Raw genomic sequence first — 19182 nt, 5'->3', positions numbered from 1 at the left:
AAAGCCTAATATGTACAAGCTGACATGGCCAGCGACAACTGGCAGGGCAACAAATTTCAATCTCAAAAGATGTGAGAAAGGATGTGAGCAAGGAGGAGCACAAACATTTGTTTTTGTTGTCCTCTGCGTAGCCTGGGCTCTGATTACTGTGTAGTGAAGCATAAATGGAACAGCTCGTTTCCTGTCTGTGAAAGCTCACTCTTATCGGTCTCTCTCGGAAACTCTCCCTACTTGTCCTTAAACGAGGGTTGAGGAGATGGCGTTAAATGTTAATTTCCACAGCTGATGAATGAAAGTTAGTGTTCCTGTTTAGTCTTGCTGCATTGACTGAAGCGGTTTGACAAAGCTCTCAGATACACTGTTCCCTAAAATCCTCTCACATGTGCACATCAGTGTACACGCTTGATGCTTCTGCTTTTGATACATCATTAACAATCTTCTCCACCACTTACATGTACACGTATGTACACATACACACATACAAAACACAAAAACAAACACATCCTAATGGCCAAATTATTCCTCTGTATACATTTTTGGTTTGTTAGATTGTTTTTAAGCCACTCACTGAGGTCACTTAAACCCACTTATATTAGGGGTGGGAGTCCCCAGATCATTACGATACAATAATATCATGATACGATATTATCACGATACAATCTTATTGCGATTTTGAACATTTTGCAATATGCTGGGTATTGCGATAAGATATATTGCATTATCAACATCTGTTTTATCTGATAAGATGCAGTTTTCGCTCCGTTCATCTCAGTGTTTTCATTCACATATCTCGAGGTCAGAGGTCAAGGGACCCCTTTTAAAGCTTTAAGACTGAGCCCACTACAACCTCTGAAAGACAGAATAGCATGTTGTTAAGAGGTTAATAGTTTATATAATAAAAGATCAATACCTGAAGTCTGTGTATCGATACAATATTACCATGCAAAATATCGCGATACTATGCTGTAACGATTTTTTTCCCCCACCCCTAATTTATATAGACTTATTTCCCATATTTTGACTTGCCATAGCAAGAAAAGCACAAGTTTTATTCATAACGTTGATGATTCATACACAATACCAGGGCCCTGGAATTGTAATGCGGCTATGACGTGTCAAAATGTCTGTTGAGAAAAAGGTTTATCGAGCTCTTTAACTGACACTGAATGAAAAGAACACAACACCGCTGTCTTCTCTTCGCTCTCAGAGGAGTAGGAGTGAATTCCTTCAGCTACCTAAAAATAGAGAACAAACAGTCCCACACTAGACTCAGACTTGTGTGAGCAACATTTTGGTGCAGCTGGTTGTCTTTTTTCTGAAATAATAGATTTCAGAGATACTATGTGTGGGTGTTTCTATTCATAATTCTGATAAAGGGATCAATTATGCGTTTGGGAGAGTCACAGGAAACTGCAGTACTAATGATGGGGTTTCTTTTAATCTAGTTTTGAAGTTCTTAAGAACAATTGAGAAAAAAATCCCTCCGGTTGACACTAGACTTGCATGTTGTGACAAAAAAAAGATAATCATGCTTGCAAAAATGTGACCGTCACAGGATGTGACAGCATCAATATGGGATTTCAGTGTAATCCAGTTTATTGTATTCTACCAAAAAAAATTCCCCTTGTTTGACACTAGACTTGCAAGTTATTTTTAACACCGCAGTAATGAAATATTTAAATGAGAAGGAAGCAGCTCACAGAGTCCGCACAATATGATGGACAAGTTTTCAGTTCAGTTTGTCTGATTCAATCTGAAGGATATATTAAAGGTGCTCAACCGATCTGATGGAAAGTTGTTTGTTTTAGGTGTGGATAGTGCTGTCATCTAGTCAATTAAAACGCTTTTGCTTTTTTTTTAATCATAACTCATGAACTATGTGGTGTAGAGGCAAAATTCGTAGCCACAACCATCTTCATCAACACAAAGTTTTGTTTTACCAGTTTGTTTGTTTTACTATTGCTACATATTTAATCTAATCTTGTGTTATTATACTGTTTTCCTATAATTGGTTGCCAAATGAGTATCGCTCACAGCTCTAAAATTGCCAGTATTTAGGTATTGTCCTAATATCAGCATGCTGAGTGCACTGTGAGTGCTTCCCACTGTAGTTATAGATGTGTTAACAATAGATAATTTATATGTTGAAAGAGACTACATACATTCAGATAAGATAAATCTGCATTTAAACCATAGACTGTATATTAGAAGTGGACTGCTGCTTTGAAGCCTCGAGATCACCATTTTGGCGGTCGCCATCTTGGTTTTTTGCAACCAGAAGTGAAATGAGGAGGGTGGAGTAGAACCAATCGCTGAATATGACATTTTTAGGCGACCAAAATGTTATAATTAACTTTCATGAATTGAAAACACACTGTGAGAGGGTTAAAGTTGTACAACGAAAACACAGACAACTTCCAGACCGGACAACGCCGTGGTAGCGACCTGTCAATCACAAGGTAGCCACGCCCTAAAGCATACCCTGCTTTATGGTCTATTTGACTCTAAATGGGACCATAATTTACTAAATGAACATCATGCTGTATTAAAGAAGACTGGAAACTAGCGATTGAGACCATAAACTCATGTTTACAATGTTTACTGAGGTAATAAATCAAGTGAGAAGTAGGCTCATTTTCTCATAGACTTCTATACAATCAGACTTCTTTGTGCAACCAGAGGAGTCGCCTCCTGCTGGATATTAGAAAGAATGCAAGTTTAAGGCACTTCAGCATTGGCTTCATTTTTCAGAACCGGAGGTTGCTGCCTGATTTAAACAAAGTGTTAATTTGTAGAAAGCACAATATCACACATTGTGTCTAGCTATACTTACCTGCCAACTTAATAAAATACCCAAGAAAAAGAATGATCTTAATCGTCATTTTAGTCGGGTACAGTGAAATATCGCATGGCTTCTCTCGATTTAGTTAAAATATAACAAAAAAAATTGATAAAAGCATTACCAAAAAAACAGCAATAGTAGTAGCAGCAAAACAGCAGTAATATTTGAATGGTGTTTTCTAAAACAAAGTTTGCAAAGTGCTTCACAATCAAGCCAATCAAAATGTTTGTATGAAATTATTAGAAGTATTGTTTGGTTGAGGGGAAAACACTGTGGGCTTTCAGTCCTCTTGGCTGTGCCTCACAGTGTTTCACAGTGGGCTCACTTGCATTTTAATGAGGTCCCATTCAGCACATCACACAACCAATGAGCATCCTGGCTGTGTGACTCTGGTCTGTGGGCCGTGACGGGCCAGGGGAGACGGTTCTGTTTGGTTTCCAGCCCAGCAGCCTCTGTCAGCCCCATGATGCTTTTCCAACCGCATGCCTCTTTCTTTCCGTCTCTTTCCACTGCTCCAAAAGCAAGTAAATATTTGTTCTAGTGTCTTCCAGCTGAGAGATACCAAAGCGGCTGGATTTTCCCAGCACCACAACCCAGAAGTATTGGGATTTGCGATCTCATTCATGCAGTACTAGGTCATCTAATGAAATAACAATTAAATATATAACTTAAATGAGGTTTATTGTTACATATAATGGACAACCTTTTCACAATGAGATGAAATAGTTAGCAAGATAAAAAAGCCCTGTACTTTACTGCATTATCTTTGATTGATGGACAATTATGACCTATTTTATTTAAAGATTAACAGTGACTAAAAGATTAAATTATTTTTATTTATTCATTTTTTACCCCAAAAATGCACAGAGGTGATAAAAGTACTTTTTTGGCCGTGAGTAGTGCCTGCAATCTTCCTCTCAGGCTGCATAAGGCCCTAACAACTTCCACCTAGGGCAGCCTGAATGTGGCCTCATTATGTTTCATTGTCACATTGGGATTTTAGCTTAAATGACATATAACTATACTATAACTAATCTTTTTTTTCCTCTTGCTCTTCCCCTCCCTCCCTCTGGTCTCTGTTTTCAGGATTATCCACGAGGATGGATACTCAGAAGATGAGTGTAAGCAGTACAGAGCTGTTGTCTACAGCAACACAATCCAGTCCATCATGGCCATCATCAAAGCTATGGCCAACCTTAAGATCGACTATGAGGAAACTACTAGAGCGGTAGGTATCTGACACTAAAGTTTACACTGAAATTTGTAACTTTTTACACGTCGTCACTGTCTACAGCAGCAAGACGGAAGAGAAATGATGTTTCAAAAAAACTTAAAGATAGGAGCGTTGTTGTAGAAAGAAGATTATGCGGCAGCATGAGCCGTTGCTAAACTCGATAGACGTGCAAGCTAGAGAGCATCTCCAACCAATGAGCCTCCTTTTGGATTCATTAAAAGTATATTAGCCCAATAAACAAACATTACAGATGCATTTAAAAACAGACACAAAGTAGCGTCAATGCCATATTGTTCCCATGTTAAAGGTAGTAACAAAACCTTCTGGGAACCTGTTAAAGTATAGTGTAAAAGCTGCACTCAGTTCAGTGATATCATCCCTACTAATCGCCTCCACTCTGCCTCCATCCTAACCACCCATATCTATCCTTGAGGATTTGAGGCAGCAGAAATTATGCAGCTCAAGAATTTCTCTCGAGTGCGCTGTGACAGCCTCTACTCGGAAATCAACTCTGGGTAGCAGATGCTTAAGATGGACTCCAGCAGGGCCATGTATTTTCTGTCCCCGCTTCTATGTGTGTGTGTGTGTGCTGTTGAAGGAAACAGTAAATCATCTCCACCCAGGGAGATAAAATGACAGAAATAAAATTCAGGCATTACTCATGAGAGGAGAAAATGACATTCCTTTTTCTACAGACCCATTGTCTCATAAATGTGATTCATATATTCTATCCTCACGGATCATTTGAAAGATAATTTCTAATTAAACAGACAACTTTTCAACCTTTTCTTTTACGTAGATGTTTGCTGCTGGCTGTTGCTGGCTGCTAAAATACGAATGGCCCGCCCTGCTCTGCCTCTGATTTGCTAGTACTTGTTGCCTTTGTTGGTTGGGTTGGTCGACTGTTGCGTCGCCTCACATCGTCTTTGTCTGGGCCGAGAAGTTGCACTCTCACTCACCACTTAGCTTCATTCCAGATGGCCATGTAGTTTTGTGTATTTGAATGATCAGATGAGATAAAGATGAAAAAGGAGAAGAGCTTTCTGTGTTTTTCCTCTCGACTTTACTCGGCTTGCTTTCCTCACTTCAGTTTCTCTTCTCGTGCACTGATTCGTTTAGGCTGAACAGCCAATCAGAGTGATTCCTCTCACTGTCTATTGCCACTTTAAGTATTTTAGTTATAGATGATAATGCAGTCTGTCAACTCCTACATCAGAGTGAACTTTTACACAGTCTAACAATTCAACTCGATGGCACATATTTCCCTTCATATTACTATGCTTGGTAGTATTAACTATCATAAAACATGCATTCTGCAATGCAGGCAATTCAATTCAGATTTTTTTGTAATCCTAATAAGCCTTACTTTGTAGTTTCTGTACACCTTTGATACTTTTGTTCTCTCCAAATTTCCCTCTCTCGGATGACCTTCATTCCAGAGCAGATGGATAAGCATGGTTTTTATGTGGAAAGAGCTTTTTGACTACCTGGTATATGTCAGGATTGTCTCTTCAAAGGTAGCTAGCTCTGCATGGCAAGTTCTGCTGGACAGAGTGAATTAGTTTATTTGAGTGTACACCTTCCCTCGCTGCAGAGAGCTTTGAGTATCCTGGATCATTTCACAGATTTCAATTAAAAAGACAAGAATATTTGTCTCACAGCCAGAGGGAACGCATTCAGCATTCAGCAATCAGCAATATTCAGAAATCAGTGTGTGACTGAACTGGTTTGCCTGATCACTTTATTTTACACAAGGAACAAGCTGCTTTCATTGTTTGCCAAACATGACAAATGCTGCAAACTATTGGTAAGCAGATAGTAGTTGGTACAGTGCATACCTCTTACACTTGTATCCTTTTTTTCATGACCCGCTGTCAACTGCTTTCACATCAGAAGTTGCAAACATTTGACTGTATTTCAGGTTAACTGAAGGCTTATTATTTGGGTAGGTGAAGGAGAGAAAGCCACGGTATTCTGCACTCTTTTCTTCTGACGTCCGTCCATTTAAAACTGCTTGTGTTTGTCACAGGATTGTGATTACTTCCACGTGGTACACCGTAAAAGGCTGCTATCTTACAGTGACCTGCGGCTGAGATAGAGTGGAGGGCCGGACAATGGTTAACTAATACATGGAAGTCTGCTTTCAATAGCTAACATCAGAAGTTTATGTAAGGCCTTGTCCAGTGTTAAACACAGAGAGTCAGAGCGGTGAGATGAAGGTGACGTAAGCTGTGGACGATGCCCTTCTCGTGCTCTTAGTGAGTATAAACAAAGTTCAGTTGCAGAACGCCTCCCTGCTCACTTATTATGGGTGTCTCAGGGTAATAATTAAGACAAGTAAATGCTATTAATGTAAATATTAATGTACTGTCTGTCTACCATTTTTATGCGTCTGTTTTTTCCAGACCACTGCGCCTTAATCGATGGAATCATTACAGTGCAAAGTTTGATGGCAGATGACTGTGTGATGGCCCAGTGCCAATTAGGCCAATGATGAATACATCATTTCTAGTCATACTATTCCTCCCTCTTTGGTTTACTTTACGCTGTTTCTTCACTTCCTCTTGTGCAATTTCATTGGTCGAGAAAGGTTAGGACATGTCAAATTTGACTTCCGTATGGAAGTATGGAGGGCATAGGTTCAAATTACATAACATGGAAAGAAAAATGCTGTTTTTCTTCCCATTTTGGAACATTTTCTTGCGTTCGTAGCTCTTATCTGCAATTTCCTAAGTAACAACATCAAGCCACAATTTTTTATTTTGGCAAGGCAGCATGCTGACGACCACTCACCATCTCTGATTTATGTCGGCCAGGCAAGTTGATGCAGAAAATGACCAGCGCAATGAATCTCTGCTCTGTATTTGTTTAGTTTTCCTGCTGGTTACGTTCCAAAAAAGCTTCTGTCACAGTTAATCATGAATCTCAATGATGAGAACAATACTATACACAGGGTATACAGTAAACAGTCCTTTCACTGCAAATCTGAACTCTGTTATCATATGCTTTATAGTAATAAAATGCATTGAGGCCCATCATTACTGAGCCTTGCTAGAGATAAGCAAAATACCAGAAAACAAAGTCCTAAATCAAGCTCTGCATAGTCACGCTTATCAGCTTTGTCCAGTGAAGAAAAATAATGAGGGTTAATACAGTTGATATCTTTTTTAAAGAAAACCTGCTCTATCTAATGGTGCGTGTCTTTTCTCGTCAGGACGATGCCCGCCAACTGTTTGCCCTGTCAGCAGCAGCAGAGGAGCAGGGCATGCTGCCAGACGACCTGTCCAACGTCATGCAACGGCTGTGGGCTGACGGCGGCGTCCAGAGCTGCTTCACACGGGCTCGAGAGTACCAGCTCAATGATTCAGCAGCCTAGTGAGTGCCATAATGACATCAAATAACATCAAGGCTATTATATGGATCAATGAGTTTCAAAATTATATGTGGATTATTATGCACAGAAAACATTGACACCAGACTTTTGCTGGTAATCGCATATCAGAATGATGTATTGATAGAAGTTGGGATAAGGCGGTTAATATCAGTAAATTGCAGTTGATTTTAAAATAGAAATTTCTCATTATGGTTTGAGGGGCAGAGCAGGAAATGTTTCTGTAATAATTGCATGCTGTTCAACGTGCATTTAGAGCAGGGATGGGCGATGCCAAACTTTTTTAATTCAATACGATACCGATAATTTTTGTTACAATTTTAACAATATCAGTCTGATCATTTATTTTTTCAAAAATATTGGTCATTTAAAAAAAAAAAGAAAAAAAGATCATTACATTCAAAGACAAATCATATAACACACACCGTCCATTAATAACCCAGTTATTACAAAAGCAAATATGAGTACAATTAAATAAAAACGTTCATGCCACTAAGTGTAAAAATATAGAAACACTATGATTAAATAATAAGCCTCATTATAACTTTCAGGGTGTGTTTTTTTTCAATTTTTGAAGAGGTTACTCGTGTTGCTGTATGTGACACTTTACTGTCACAAGTAGTGCATCTTGCTGTATTTTTATCTGCAGGTAGGCTACAAGTAGCACCACCACCCTACATTTCCTCTGCCGTTTTTCACGTTTGATGTGAAAGTGTGCGCCGCTGTGCGCTAGGTTCTTTGGTTTCTACAGTCATGTGACACAGGCCGGCTAAATATGTCACAGCTGTTTCGGCACAAACATTATATGAAAGTAGTGAAAACGTTTGTAAGTAATGCAGCCATCCACGTTTGTATTTATTAGGGCTGTCATCAATTGCAATTAATCGCATGATTGTCCATGATTAATCGTGATTAAACACACATTTTTTATCCCTTCAAAATGTACCTTAAAGGGAGATTTGTCAAATATTTAATACTCTTATCAACATGGGAGGGGGTAAATATGCTTTCTTTATGCAAACGTATGTATATATTTATTATTGGAAATCAACTAACAGCACAAAATAATGACAAATATTGTCCAGAAACCCTCACAGGTACTGCATTTAGCATTAACAATATGCTCAAATCATAACATGACAAACTCAAGCACAACAGGCAACACCAGCTGTCAGTGTGTCAGTGTGCTGACTTGACTGTGACTTGCCCCAAACTGCATGTGATTATCATAAAGTGGGCATGTCTGTAAAGGGGAGACTCGTGGGTACCCATAGAACCCATTTTCATTCACATATCTTGAGGTCAGATGTCAAGGGACCCCTTTGAATATGGCCATACCAGTTTTTCCTCGCCAAAATTTAGCACAAGTTTGCATTCCTTATGTTTTCTAGTTTTATATGATACCAGTATCTTTACTCTAGCTTTAAAACTGAGCCAGCTACAACCTCCGGAAGATGAATTGCGCTAATGCATTAAAGAAATTAGTGGCGTTATAACAAATTTGCGTTAACGCGTTCTCATCCCCCTTTTCTGTTTATTTCACAAACACCATATACTCTCTGCTTTAGTAGTTTAAAAGTTTTCTCTGCTGGATTCAGTTTTATCATTTCTCATATTGTGAAAAGGCCATTTCTCAGAATCACAGCACTGGCAGTGGAGAAGGTACAGGTCGAGAGCAGCTGCAGTTATTAATAGTGAAGGCAAGGCATTACTGTGTTGTTTAACCAGTGGCTTTCACTTTTAAAACCAGTCGCGTCTCTAATCTGCAACAACACAGCAACCTCAGCCTCTCTCAACAGGTCTTAATCACCCTAATGACCCTCATTTCTGAGCACTCAGTGTTTTGGCCGCGTTGTTATCATGTACCAGTATAATAACACGGAGAGCACGGGGTTATTGTGAGAGGCTGCTGGTACGAGGTGAGAGGTGGCTATCACTCTGACCCTCTGGGACGAACTGCTGCTCTGAAATGGAGATCCAGTGAAAACAGAGAGCCTTTAGCTGCGTTCCCCACCAGCTGCAGCAGGCATTAACTGCACTGATTTCTGTTTAATACACAAGGCCTTTGATAAAACTATGACACCGTCCAGAATGTGCTGTAAAAAAATATCAGGGGAGTGTTAAGTCTTTCACAAATGATTGCTTTGCAGTCACTCTGCAGGCTGTATTTAACTTCCAGGGGGAGTGATATTGTTCTCTGTTTGTGTTGGCCGCTGTAATCATAACTTCACCATCTCTGCTTCACTGCCTCTCGTTAAAGCCGAAGGGACCTGGAAGCATACCGCTAACGGGGCCTCACATTTAGTAGGTGGGAGAGGGGACAATGTACGATGTTTCATCGTGGCTTTGCAGAGCGCCGAGAGAGTCGGTTGCTATAAGAGAGGACTAATGAGTCTGGCACTAGACCATGATCCATGTCTGAGCACCTGCTGAGAGCCAGAGAAGGGAAGGGAAGGATAAAGAGAGAGAGGGATGGTTCAGAGACCTCTCTCTTCTCTCTCACTGGTTTGATAGAAGGGGCCATGTACTGTACACTCTGGAAATAATGGATCCAGCTGCCATTATTTCAGGAAACGAGACCTTTTCACACGTCTGGGTGTATAAAAAATTAAATGGTCTCTCCTCTCCTTACACCGTAATTGTTCTGTGTGCAGCAATATGAAGTCTATTATGGTCCCACACTAGATCTCTGATAATTGTTTACTCCAGTGACAGAATAAACACGGTGCAGCGGTTATAATCTCTTGTAAAACTTTATAAAACAACCATTATTTTGCCATCGATGATTCTCTGTCACACTGCTTCCCTTATTAGAGTGTAAGCCGACCAAATTCAATTAATCTTCAAGGCTTATAAACCCAAATGGCCAAATCAAGCGGTGTTACGATATCTGATGTGTAGACTACAAAAGCAGCCTAAAGCTCTCTCTGTGGGGAGCAGGATAATGATTAAACTGTCAGACACGTGGCACGAAGTAGTGGTGGTGCAGAGGCTCTAATATCTACACCCGGGCTGTGGCTTGTATGGGATTACATCCAGCACCGACACTTTGTTATACAACAACTTTTTTTTAATGCGGCTGAATATTATATGTTTGGCCTTTTGTGTGTCTCCCATGGTAACATGTTATGTGTAAAAGTTGATTTGTGGGTTTGTATTTATTGCTTTTATCAGGCTTTAGGCATGCTGGTCAGGTACTTTATTTGGCCATTTTTACACACACACACACACACACACACACACACACACACACACACACACACACACACACACATACATGCTCACACATACTGTTTCTTCTAAATAGATTCAAAACGATACAAAATATGGAGACAATATTGTCAAACAAAACAGAATGTCAACATATTACATTGAAGAGCAGATGCCTTTCTTCCAAATGGAACAATAGGAGTTTGATAGTAATATTCCAACATTGAATTGGATGTAGGGCTGCACAATTAATCCAAATTTGATCAAAATCGCAATATGGCCTATTGCAATTTTCAAATTGCAGGAGGCACGATATTTGTTAAAGGTGAAACGTGTGTCAAAATATCATTTTCAATTAAATATTGTGGTGCTGCAGAGATGTCCTGGCCTACACATCATATTCTACAGACTTAAGAAAACATCTATGTTTGGTACAGATTCCTGCAATAATCACACCATAATCCTTTTAATATGTTTTTCAATGGAAATGAGAATATCTATGTAAATATCACCATTCCCTCTAATATCATAAATCAATCGTGGCTGTCGTAGTATATCAGGCGGTTTAAACAAAAGTCACTGTGTTTTGTGCGTGTGCATGTGAAAAGACTAGCATGTGTTTACGTCGGTGACCATACAACAGGATTTTGTGACTGTTGACAAAGTTCACTAAGAAAATGTAATCAGAAAACACTACAGCTACCAGAAATATTCCTTACCATGCTTTATCTATTTTGCTGACCTTGCACAACTTGCTGTTGATGCTTTTCTCCGTGGCTGGAATAGTGCAGTATGTGATATTCATCTTTACAATCTCTGTATTCAATAGCATGGTTGGTTCTAACGGACAATATATTTTACCCTCCAACTAGATTTTGGGTGGAGCTGTTTCCTATCTCTTAAAGATAACATTGATAACATTCAGCCACTAGATGTTACAATCTCCCTCCCCTGTTCCATTGCATTCACTTCACAACAAGTTGTTGCCAGTTCGTTGCACAACCTGCATATTTTATGGTCGAGTGAAGTGACTCAGACATTCATGTCAAGTAATGAATCTCTCGTGGTAGGTATACGGTGTATCCCTGCTTATTTTTCAGTCGGCATTGTGTATACCCACTTCCCTATACCGCTCTGATTCACATCGGGAACTCTAACGTTAGGTAGCTGGACGCAACCGTCACTAATGCTAACGTAGCTCCTCGGGGATTGAAGCTGTTATTTTTCTAATTTTGACCAACTAGCCAGTGACAACACATTAGTTAAGGTTGTAAGGACTATGGCTGTTGGTAGTTGTCGTTGTTGGTTTTGTTTAAATATGCCAAATTGTAATTTTATGGATTATTGTTGTTCGGACAATTAAGCTAAGCTAATATTTGCTAACATCAGTGACGACACAGGGACACCACGTGGTACCAGCGTCGTTATACTCTTCCATAGATATAAACAAAACATTCATTTTGGAACCGTCAACATTTTTGAAATCATTAATTAACAATTATTTTTTTTTAATGATTCATCTACATACAAATGTTATCAATTAGACCTTTAAGGCATTCAGAATGAATACAAAGTTTCAGAACATGTTTCCCACAAATGCATTGAATAAAAATGTACATTTATGGAATGATTATTCATGATTCCTTAAAAAAAGGTGATACGTGAGGTGAAACAGGGTGAATGTGTGAACTGTTATGGAGGTAAAGCAGCAGCCTTGTGTTGTTCTGTGACAGCACATCAACTCATGACTGTAAATATGAACCTGACTGTGCTGCGGGGACACAGTGCTGTTAGAGGGCCAGCATGAGGCACTTCTCATGCCTGCGTGAAGGAACAGATGAGACTTTTTAACCCGAAACAACCCTTACACCTTACCTCAACACAACAACTTAAGATCCCTTCCTCTCCGTGAGGTTCCGGGACACACGGTGCTTTTTATTTAATCTATCTTGTTTGTGTCCATGTTCCCATCAGCTACCTGAATGACCTGGAGAGGATAGGCAAGCCAGATTACATCCCCACACAGCAAGACGTGCTGCGGACCCGAGTGAAGACCACCGGCATCGTGGAGACGCATTTCACCTTCAAGGACCTGCACTTCAAGTAAGATCCCCCTTTTACAGTTTTTCACTCAACTGCTCATTTTGTGAAACCCTGTTAAAGGTGCAAATCAGTTTATATTGTGCAGCTCAACATTTCATGTCACCTGCAAATGGCCATACCCTACTAATTTACACATGAAATCACTGCAATAATGCAAATTCTTACCAAGTATATTTGTCTAATTACTAGGGCTGTCAAAGTTAATGCAATAATAATGCATAAATGCCAAATTCTTTTAAAGGCGCTAATTTCTTTAACGCATCAACGCAACTCAAGTTTAAAGCTAGAGAGTGAAGATACTGGTATCATATGAAACTACAAACCTAATGAATCCATCGGTACCAACACTGTCCTACGAGCTTGTCGCGAATAAGGTTAAATAACGCTCCAAACTTGCGCTAAATTTTGGCGAGAAAAAACTGTCATGGCCATTTTCAAAGGGATCCCTTGACCTCTGACCTCAAGATATGTGAATGAAAATGGGTTCTATGGGTACCCACGAGTCTCCCCTTTACATACATGCCCACTTTATGATAATCACATGCAGTTTTGTGGAAGTCATGTCAGCATGATTTGAGCATATTTTTTATGCTAAATGCATTACCTGTGAGGGTTTCTAGACCAAATTTGTCATTGTTTTGTGTTGTTAATTGATTTCCAATAATAAATATATACATACATTTACATAAAGCAAGCATATTTGACCACTCCCATGTTGAAAAGAGCATTAAATACTTGACAAATCTCCCTTTATGGTACATTTTGAACAGATAAAAAATGTGCGATTAATTTGCGATTAATCACGATTAACTATTTACTAGTCAAAATATCTCATAACACTTAATGTAAGACACAATCACCTAACAAGTAACATTTCAGATGCTTGTTTTTAGACAATGCATCTTGAATATCTTAAGTGACAAAATACTACTTTTGAGCATCACAGGCTTATTATGACACACAGCTCTTCCTAATACATGTACTAGTGAAATATAGCTCAAAATGAGTTTTTTTGAAGCTAATTTCAAGATCTCTTTATCTTGAAAGGCCTAATTACAAATTATTTCAAGTAATCTCACCAAGACACTTATTATTTTTTACTTATTACAAGCGAAAACACCATGTAATCATTTTTTAAACTTATTTTTAGAGTGGCTTTGGCGCTATTTCACACAGCAAAGGACATATACTGTATTTAATAATCATCATCTAGTAACTAAACTGATCAGAGAGGGTGAGATGTTTTCAGGACTCAGCAGGTTTCAGCAATTATTTGATTTGGCTCAAACTCGCCACCTGAAGTATATCAACACATTTCTGTTTGAATAATTCTGACGGTTGCCTGAAATATTTTTTGCAGTAATAATACAAGTCATTAGAAAAGCAGTGAAACCCATTTTGATCTCCCAGACGTTCTCAATGCATCACCGTGTTATTATTTGAAGATAACGGTACTCAGATTTGAAACTTTACGAGAAAGCAATCAAAAATGCATATCTCGTGAAAATATCAACTGCTGTCGACAATAATGATCACCAATGACCGTCGGAGTTTGCAGACTGAGGAAAATGACTCTGTGTGCGCGCTTATGAGTCATGCATTTATGTTTGTACTAAGAATGTTCTGTGTGTTTGCTTCCCCTTTTTGGAAAGTCAATAAAGTTTACAGAAAGGAAAACATTTGTTTTCCGATTTGTGAAGTTGCGGTCTCATTTTAGGGTTCAAGATGTCTTTAACCCAAACAGATCATCCCACTCAGTCCGGTTACAGTGGGATCGCTCACACAGAGAAACAGAAGAGGGGAAAACCTCCAGTGAAGAACAAACCCATAAATATGTGTGACACATAAACAGATGTTTCTATCCCACACAACAACAATATGCATATGTGTGGTGTTTTTGTAACTGAGTGGTTATCACAGCAGGATTACGCATATTGTATTATGGAATACAAACTTATTATTACCCCTTTAGTTTGTTTCTTTGAATGCCAGTCTTCAGCCATGCTTCTCAGAAGTTGTCTTGTTTTTACAATGTAAATGTTTTGTCATTGCTTATACATATATTCCCCATGGAGATAATGAAATCTGGAGTCAGCCCTCAGACCACACGCAAACACGTAGTCTTTTATATCTGATGGAGACGTTAGTCACTACTAAGGCTTCGGAAACAACAGAGGAAATTGTTTGTGAGACAGACTTCACTTCAGCTGCTTTAACTAGACAGTGGAAATGAAAAGGTGTTTGTGCTTCTGTGCCTGCTGTGTGTCCGCATGTAATAAGCCTCATATTTATGTCTTGATTTATTTTATTTCTCTTTGGAAGACATAAACCAAATCCATCTAGCACATGTTTACCTCCAGCACCTCCTCAGTGCTGCACTGCCGTGATATATTTAGCCTATGTAAGCAGCGCTGGAGATGAGGTAAACAGTCTAAAGTGTGTCACTGTTATAATGAGCTCTGCTTGCTCAGCGTAAAACTGGCCGTCCACGGGAGTCAAAGTTGCGCTGTAATGAACCAAATTCTGCCAAGTGAAAACTGCTTAGCAGGAAGAATAAGAGTCTCTCTGCGATGCTACAAATAGCTTCACTCTACCTTTAGCTAAAAAGCTTCAGGATGGCACTGTCCAGACATCCAGCATCCTCCCTTCATCCAGCTAGGTACCCTCCATCTTCATGAATAAGTCACATAGGGAGCTTAGTGAGAAAACCTGCCGCTGCCATGCCTCAACCTGCCTTAAGGCCGCCTGTTGCCACAGCAACTGCACTGAACCAAAATGCCAACAAATGCCAGGAAAAATGACAAGGCCAGTGCAGCGAAACACCCTGCCCCGAGGAGAGGAAGAGGCAGACATGTATTCACCGTACAGAGAGGCAGAGAGCACTCACGTTTCCAGAGGGAGACCTTGAAGCTGCTGTCTGCCTGTCTGTCTGTCTGTCAGCATGAAAAAGTGTTGTTTCTCCTGCGCTCCTCAGTCCCATCCGCTCTCCCATAAAAATGGCATGTTTATACTGTGTGTCTGCGCAGGATGTTTGATGTTGGAGGCCAGCGGTCGGAGAGGAAGAAGTGGATCCACTGCTTCGAGGGAGTCACGGCTATCATCTTCTGTGTAGCCATGAGCGCTTACGACCTGGTCCTGGCTGAGGACGAGGAGATGGTGAGATAAGCTTACACTCCTTTCATTAAATAAAAAAAAAAAAGGCTTTGCAAGCGTTTTGCAGTAGAGCCCATTCCCAGGATAATTTAAATGGGGAGGAGAGGTTGGAGTTCCAGTGAACTCATTTCCTTTATGTGCCCTTGTTGTGCTCTCTAATAATCTCTTCATCTCCACATTTTGTGCCCGTTCCACCCAGAATCGGATGCACGAGAGCATGAAGCTGTTTGACTCCATCTGCAACAACAAGTGGTTCACAGAGACGTCCATCATCCTGTTCCTCAACAAGAAGGATCTGTTCGAGGAGAAGATCGCCCACAGCCCTCTGACCATCTGCTTCCCCGAGTACACCGGTACAGTCTAAACGTCTCCATACAAACACAGGACAGGGACAGCTCATTGACAAAACTATGTTTTTTAAAACAAGTCAAATATTCGGTCAATAGGGTGTGATACTTCCACTTGTTCTTCTTTGTTCCTGTAACAGACTCATAAAACAAGGCCAAATCCAGCCCCAGTTTGTGCCTCTTATGTATTACCATCACATTGAAGATAAGCATCTGTTTCTCTGAAAAATATTTACACAGCAAGCTTGTTTCACAACTCTTAAAGGAACAGTGTGTAACATTTGGGACATCTATTAGCAGAAATTGAATATAATATTCATAACTATGTTTTCATTAGTGTATAATCACCTAGCTTAGAATGAGCCGTTCATATCTACATAGGGAGCGGGTGCTCTTCAGGGATTCCGCCATATTGCTCCACCATGTTTCTACAGTAGCCCAGAACGGAAAACCAAACGCTGGCTCTAGAGAGAGCCTTTCACGTTTTTACGTTACCTGAAGGCCACCGTAGTTCTCTGACATGCTTGTGAAATTGCGGTAACGTGAGCCGCAGAGTGTAAAACCGTGGCACCGCCACATAGTAGTGCTGTTATGGTAAGGATGGCCTCTGAGCGGGGTGAACTGCGTTACCACGGTTTTGCAATCGGCAGCTCACGTTACCGCAGTCTTGGAAAGGGAGGAGTGAGCGAAAGGGTACTCAGTTGGTTGAAATCTGCAACCACACCACTAGATGTCACCAAATCTTACACACAATGCTGTTCTGAAAGTTTTCCCAAAATTTTTAAAGACTCTTTTAACCATCTGAATGAAAACATATTGTTCACTGCATGATGAAATGATTTTGATTTACCCATTTCTTTATTTGCGACCATATTTACTAATCCAGGTCTCCTGAAATTACCTTTCCTATTTTTGTACAACACAAGAAAAATATCAAACCATTTTTTTGTATGAAAATGTAAAATAATGGGAAATAACATCAACATAGACAAATATAACCGGTGGTAAAATGTTTAAGAGTGTAAATTAAGCAAAGATGTGTCGCTTTGAGCACCAGTCTTTGTTTAAATTAGGAAACTAGTTATATAAAGTTATATTTTTTCATCTAATTGTTAGAAGGGTCTTTGAGGATTCTGGAAATATCTCTACATCAGCAGTAAGTGTTGTTAAACATGACTTGGTAGTTGTTCTTCAGAGAAACAAATCTATTATCTACGTGACTCAAATGTAATGGTGATACAAGAGAGGCAAAATCAGGCATAATGAATCCAACATTGTGAAACCGTCTGATCACGTCAGCAGACTGAAGCTCTCCTAACACTCTCTGTCCCTCAGGCCCTAACAAGTACGAGGAGGCCCAGGCTTACATCCAGACCAAATTCGAGGACCTGAACAAGAAGAAGGACACCAAGGAAATCTACACCCACTTCACCTGCGCCACCGACACCAAGAACGTGCAGTTCGTGTTCGACGCCGTCACTGACGTCATCATCAAGAACAACCTGAAAGACTGTGGCCTCTTCTAAAAAACACGTCTGAGAAAGAGTCAAGGTGAGTTCAGAGATTCGGCGCTCTAACGGGTCACACAACATGAAGCCTTGTGTGAAATCACTGATTGTGTGTTCTTGTGCTTTATCAGATTACTTGAAGAGTTGTGATGACCATAAAGAAAGGGGGAATATACACACATCATGAATGACTGCACTGGCCAACCACGATTTCTGCTTTGATCTGCTTTTTATAAAGACACCTAAGAGACTGAAAACCCGACGGGCCTCGCAGAATTTCAACGAATGCTGATCCAGCCGCTCGTATCGTTAACTCTTTGGGCTATGACCACAAAAATCAACATTTATTATTGTATTTTTGTTCTTTTTTTTTTGTTCTTTTTCTTTATTTTCAATAACTAGAGGAGGCAAAGGAAAACTTTTTTATATAAATGCATTCATTTTACTTTTAGAAATTCTGATGTGCAAATTATTAAACTTTTAATCACATGAAGCTTATTTTTTAAGAAATGAAGCACAGGCATGGACATAAAATATGATTGATAAAGGAAAGTGCTTTTTTTTATTAATAATGTTTACATAAGTTCATCATTCATAGCCAAACCGTATATTGTTCTGCATGACTCAACATCGCAAATATTAACTCTGCACAAATTATCTAACATTCCTACAAAATGAAAATAAAAAATATTAAAACGTTGAAAAGGAAAAAAAAAGAAGCTTCACATGCAGTGGGAAATTATGGCGAAATTCTAACTGATATTTAAAGTATGTGTACCTAACATCCTATCACTTTTTATAGTACCATTTCCATGTCTGTTGCAGTATGTTTGTGCCTTGACTTCTGTTTACAACCAATTCCTAGATATGCTTTCAGTACTGTTTGACCTGCTGTGCGTCTATATTTTTCTTGCATTTTTCTGCCTAGCACCTATGAATATATAGTGATTATTAATGAGAGACGAAAATCTAATTCAGAAAAAGGTTAGTGTTTTTTGGTAAATATTAAAATGCTTTGAAAGTCCTATATGATTTAATTTAAATAAAAGTAGAGATCACCTGACTCGCTGTTTTTCCTCTCTGTTTTGTTACTTTTTGTACAGTTCTTACACAAGAGGATTCGATTGCAAACATAAATACTATGGAAGTACCTGGGGTTTAGAATAATTATTACTTTCCACAAAAGTGAGACTTTGTAACCTAGGTGAACAGCAGCTATTGTGGCCACAAGTGACAAATAAGGGATAGTGGTAAACGCTAAAATATAGTGGAATAGTAGCATAATTATAGTACAGTCAGAGAAGTCAGTGGAATTACTCAATAATGCAAAGCAATTTCTGTCTAAAGTTAGCTAACATCAGACACCATAAGCTCCTAGTCATACCAGACCAAGT

The 19182-nt window shown here is 39.4% G+C and overlaps 1 protein-coding gene across 1 annotated transcript in view; it reads left to right on the top strand.

The window, feature by feature from the left end:
* Positions 1-18851, top strand: part of LOC141767021 (guanine nucleotide-binding protein G(i) subunit alpha-2-like) — a 67643-nt gene extending 48792 nt beyond the window's left edge. Inside the window, exons 3-9 of the mRNA XM_074634293.1 lie at positions 3929-4070; positions 7291-7451; positions 12652-12780; positions 15807-15936; positions 16133-16286; positions 17616-17831; positions 17920-18851. Coding sequence (XP_074490394.1) covers positions 3929-4070; positions 7291-7451; positions 12652-12780; positions 15807-15936; positions 16133-16286; positions 17616-17806 — 907 coding nt within the window. The 3' untranslated portion in view covers positions 17807-17831; positions 17920-18851. The remainder of the gene's footprint in view (positions 1-3928; positions 4071-7290; positions 7452-12651; positions 12781-15806; positions 15937-16132; positions 16287-17615; positions 17832-17919) is intronic.
* The last annotated feature ends 331 nt before the right edge of the window (positions 18852-19182 follow it).

The sequence above is a fragment of the Sebastes fasciatus genome, chromosome 1 (assembly GCF_043250625.1).
Source record: "Sebastes fasciatus isolate fSebFas1 chromosome 1, fSebFas1.pri, whole genome shotgun sequence".
Taxonomy (NCBI): Eukaryota; Metazoa; Chordata; class Actinopteri; order Perciformes; family Sebastidae; genus Sebastes; species Sebastes fasciatus.
This window is presented reverse-complemented; position numbering and strand designations above follow the sequence as displayed.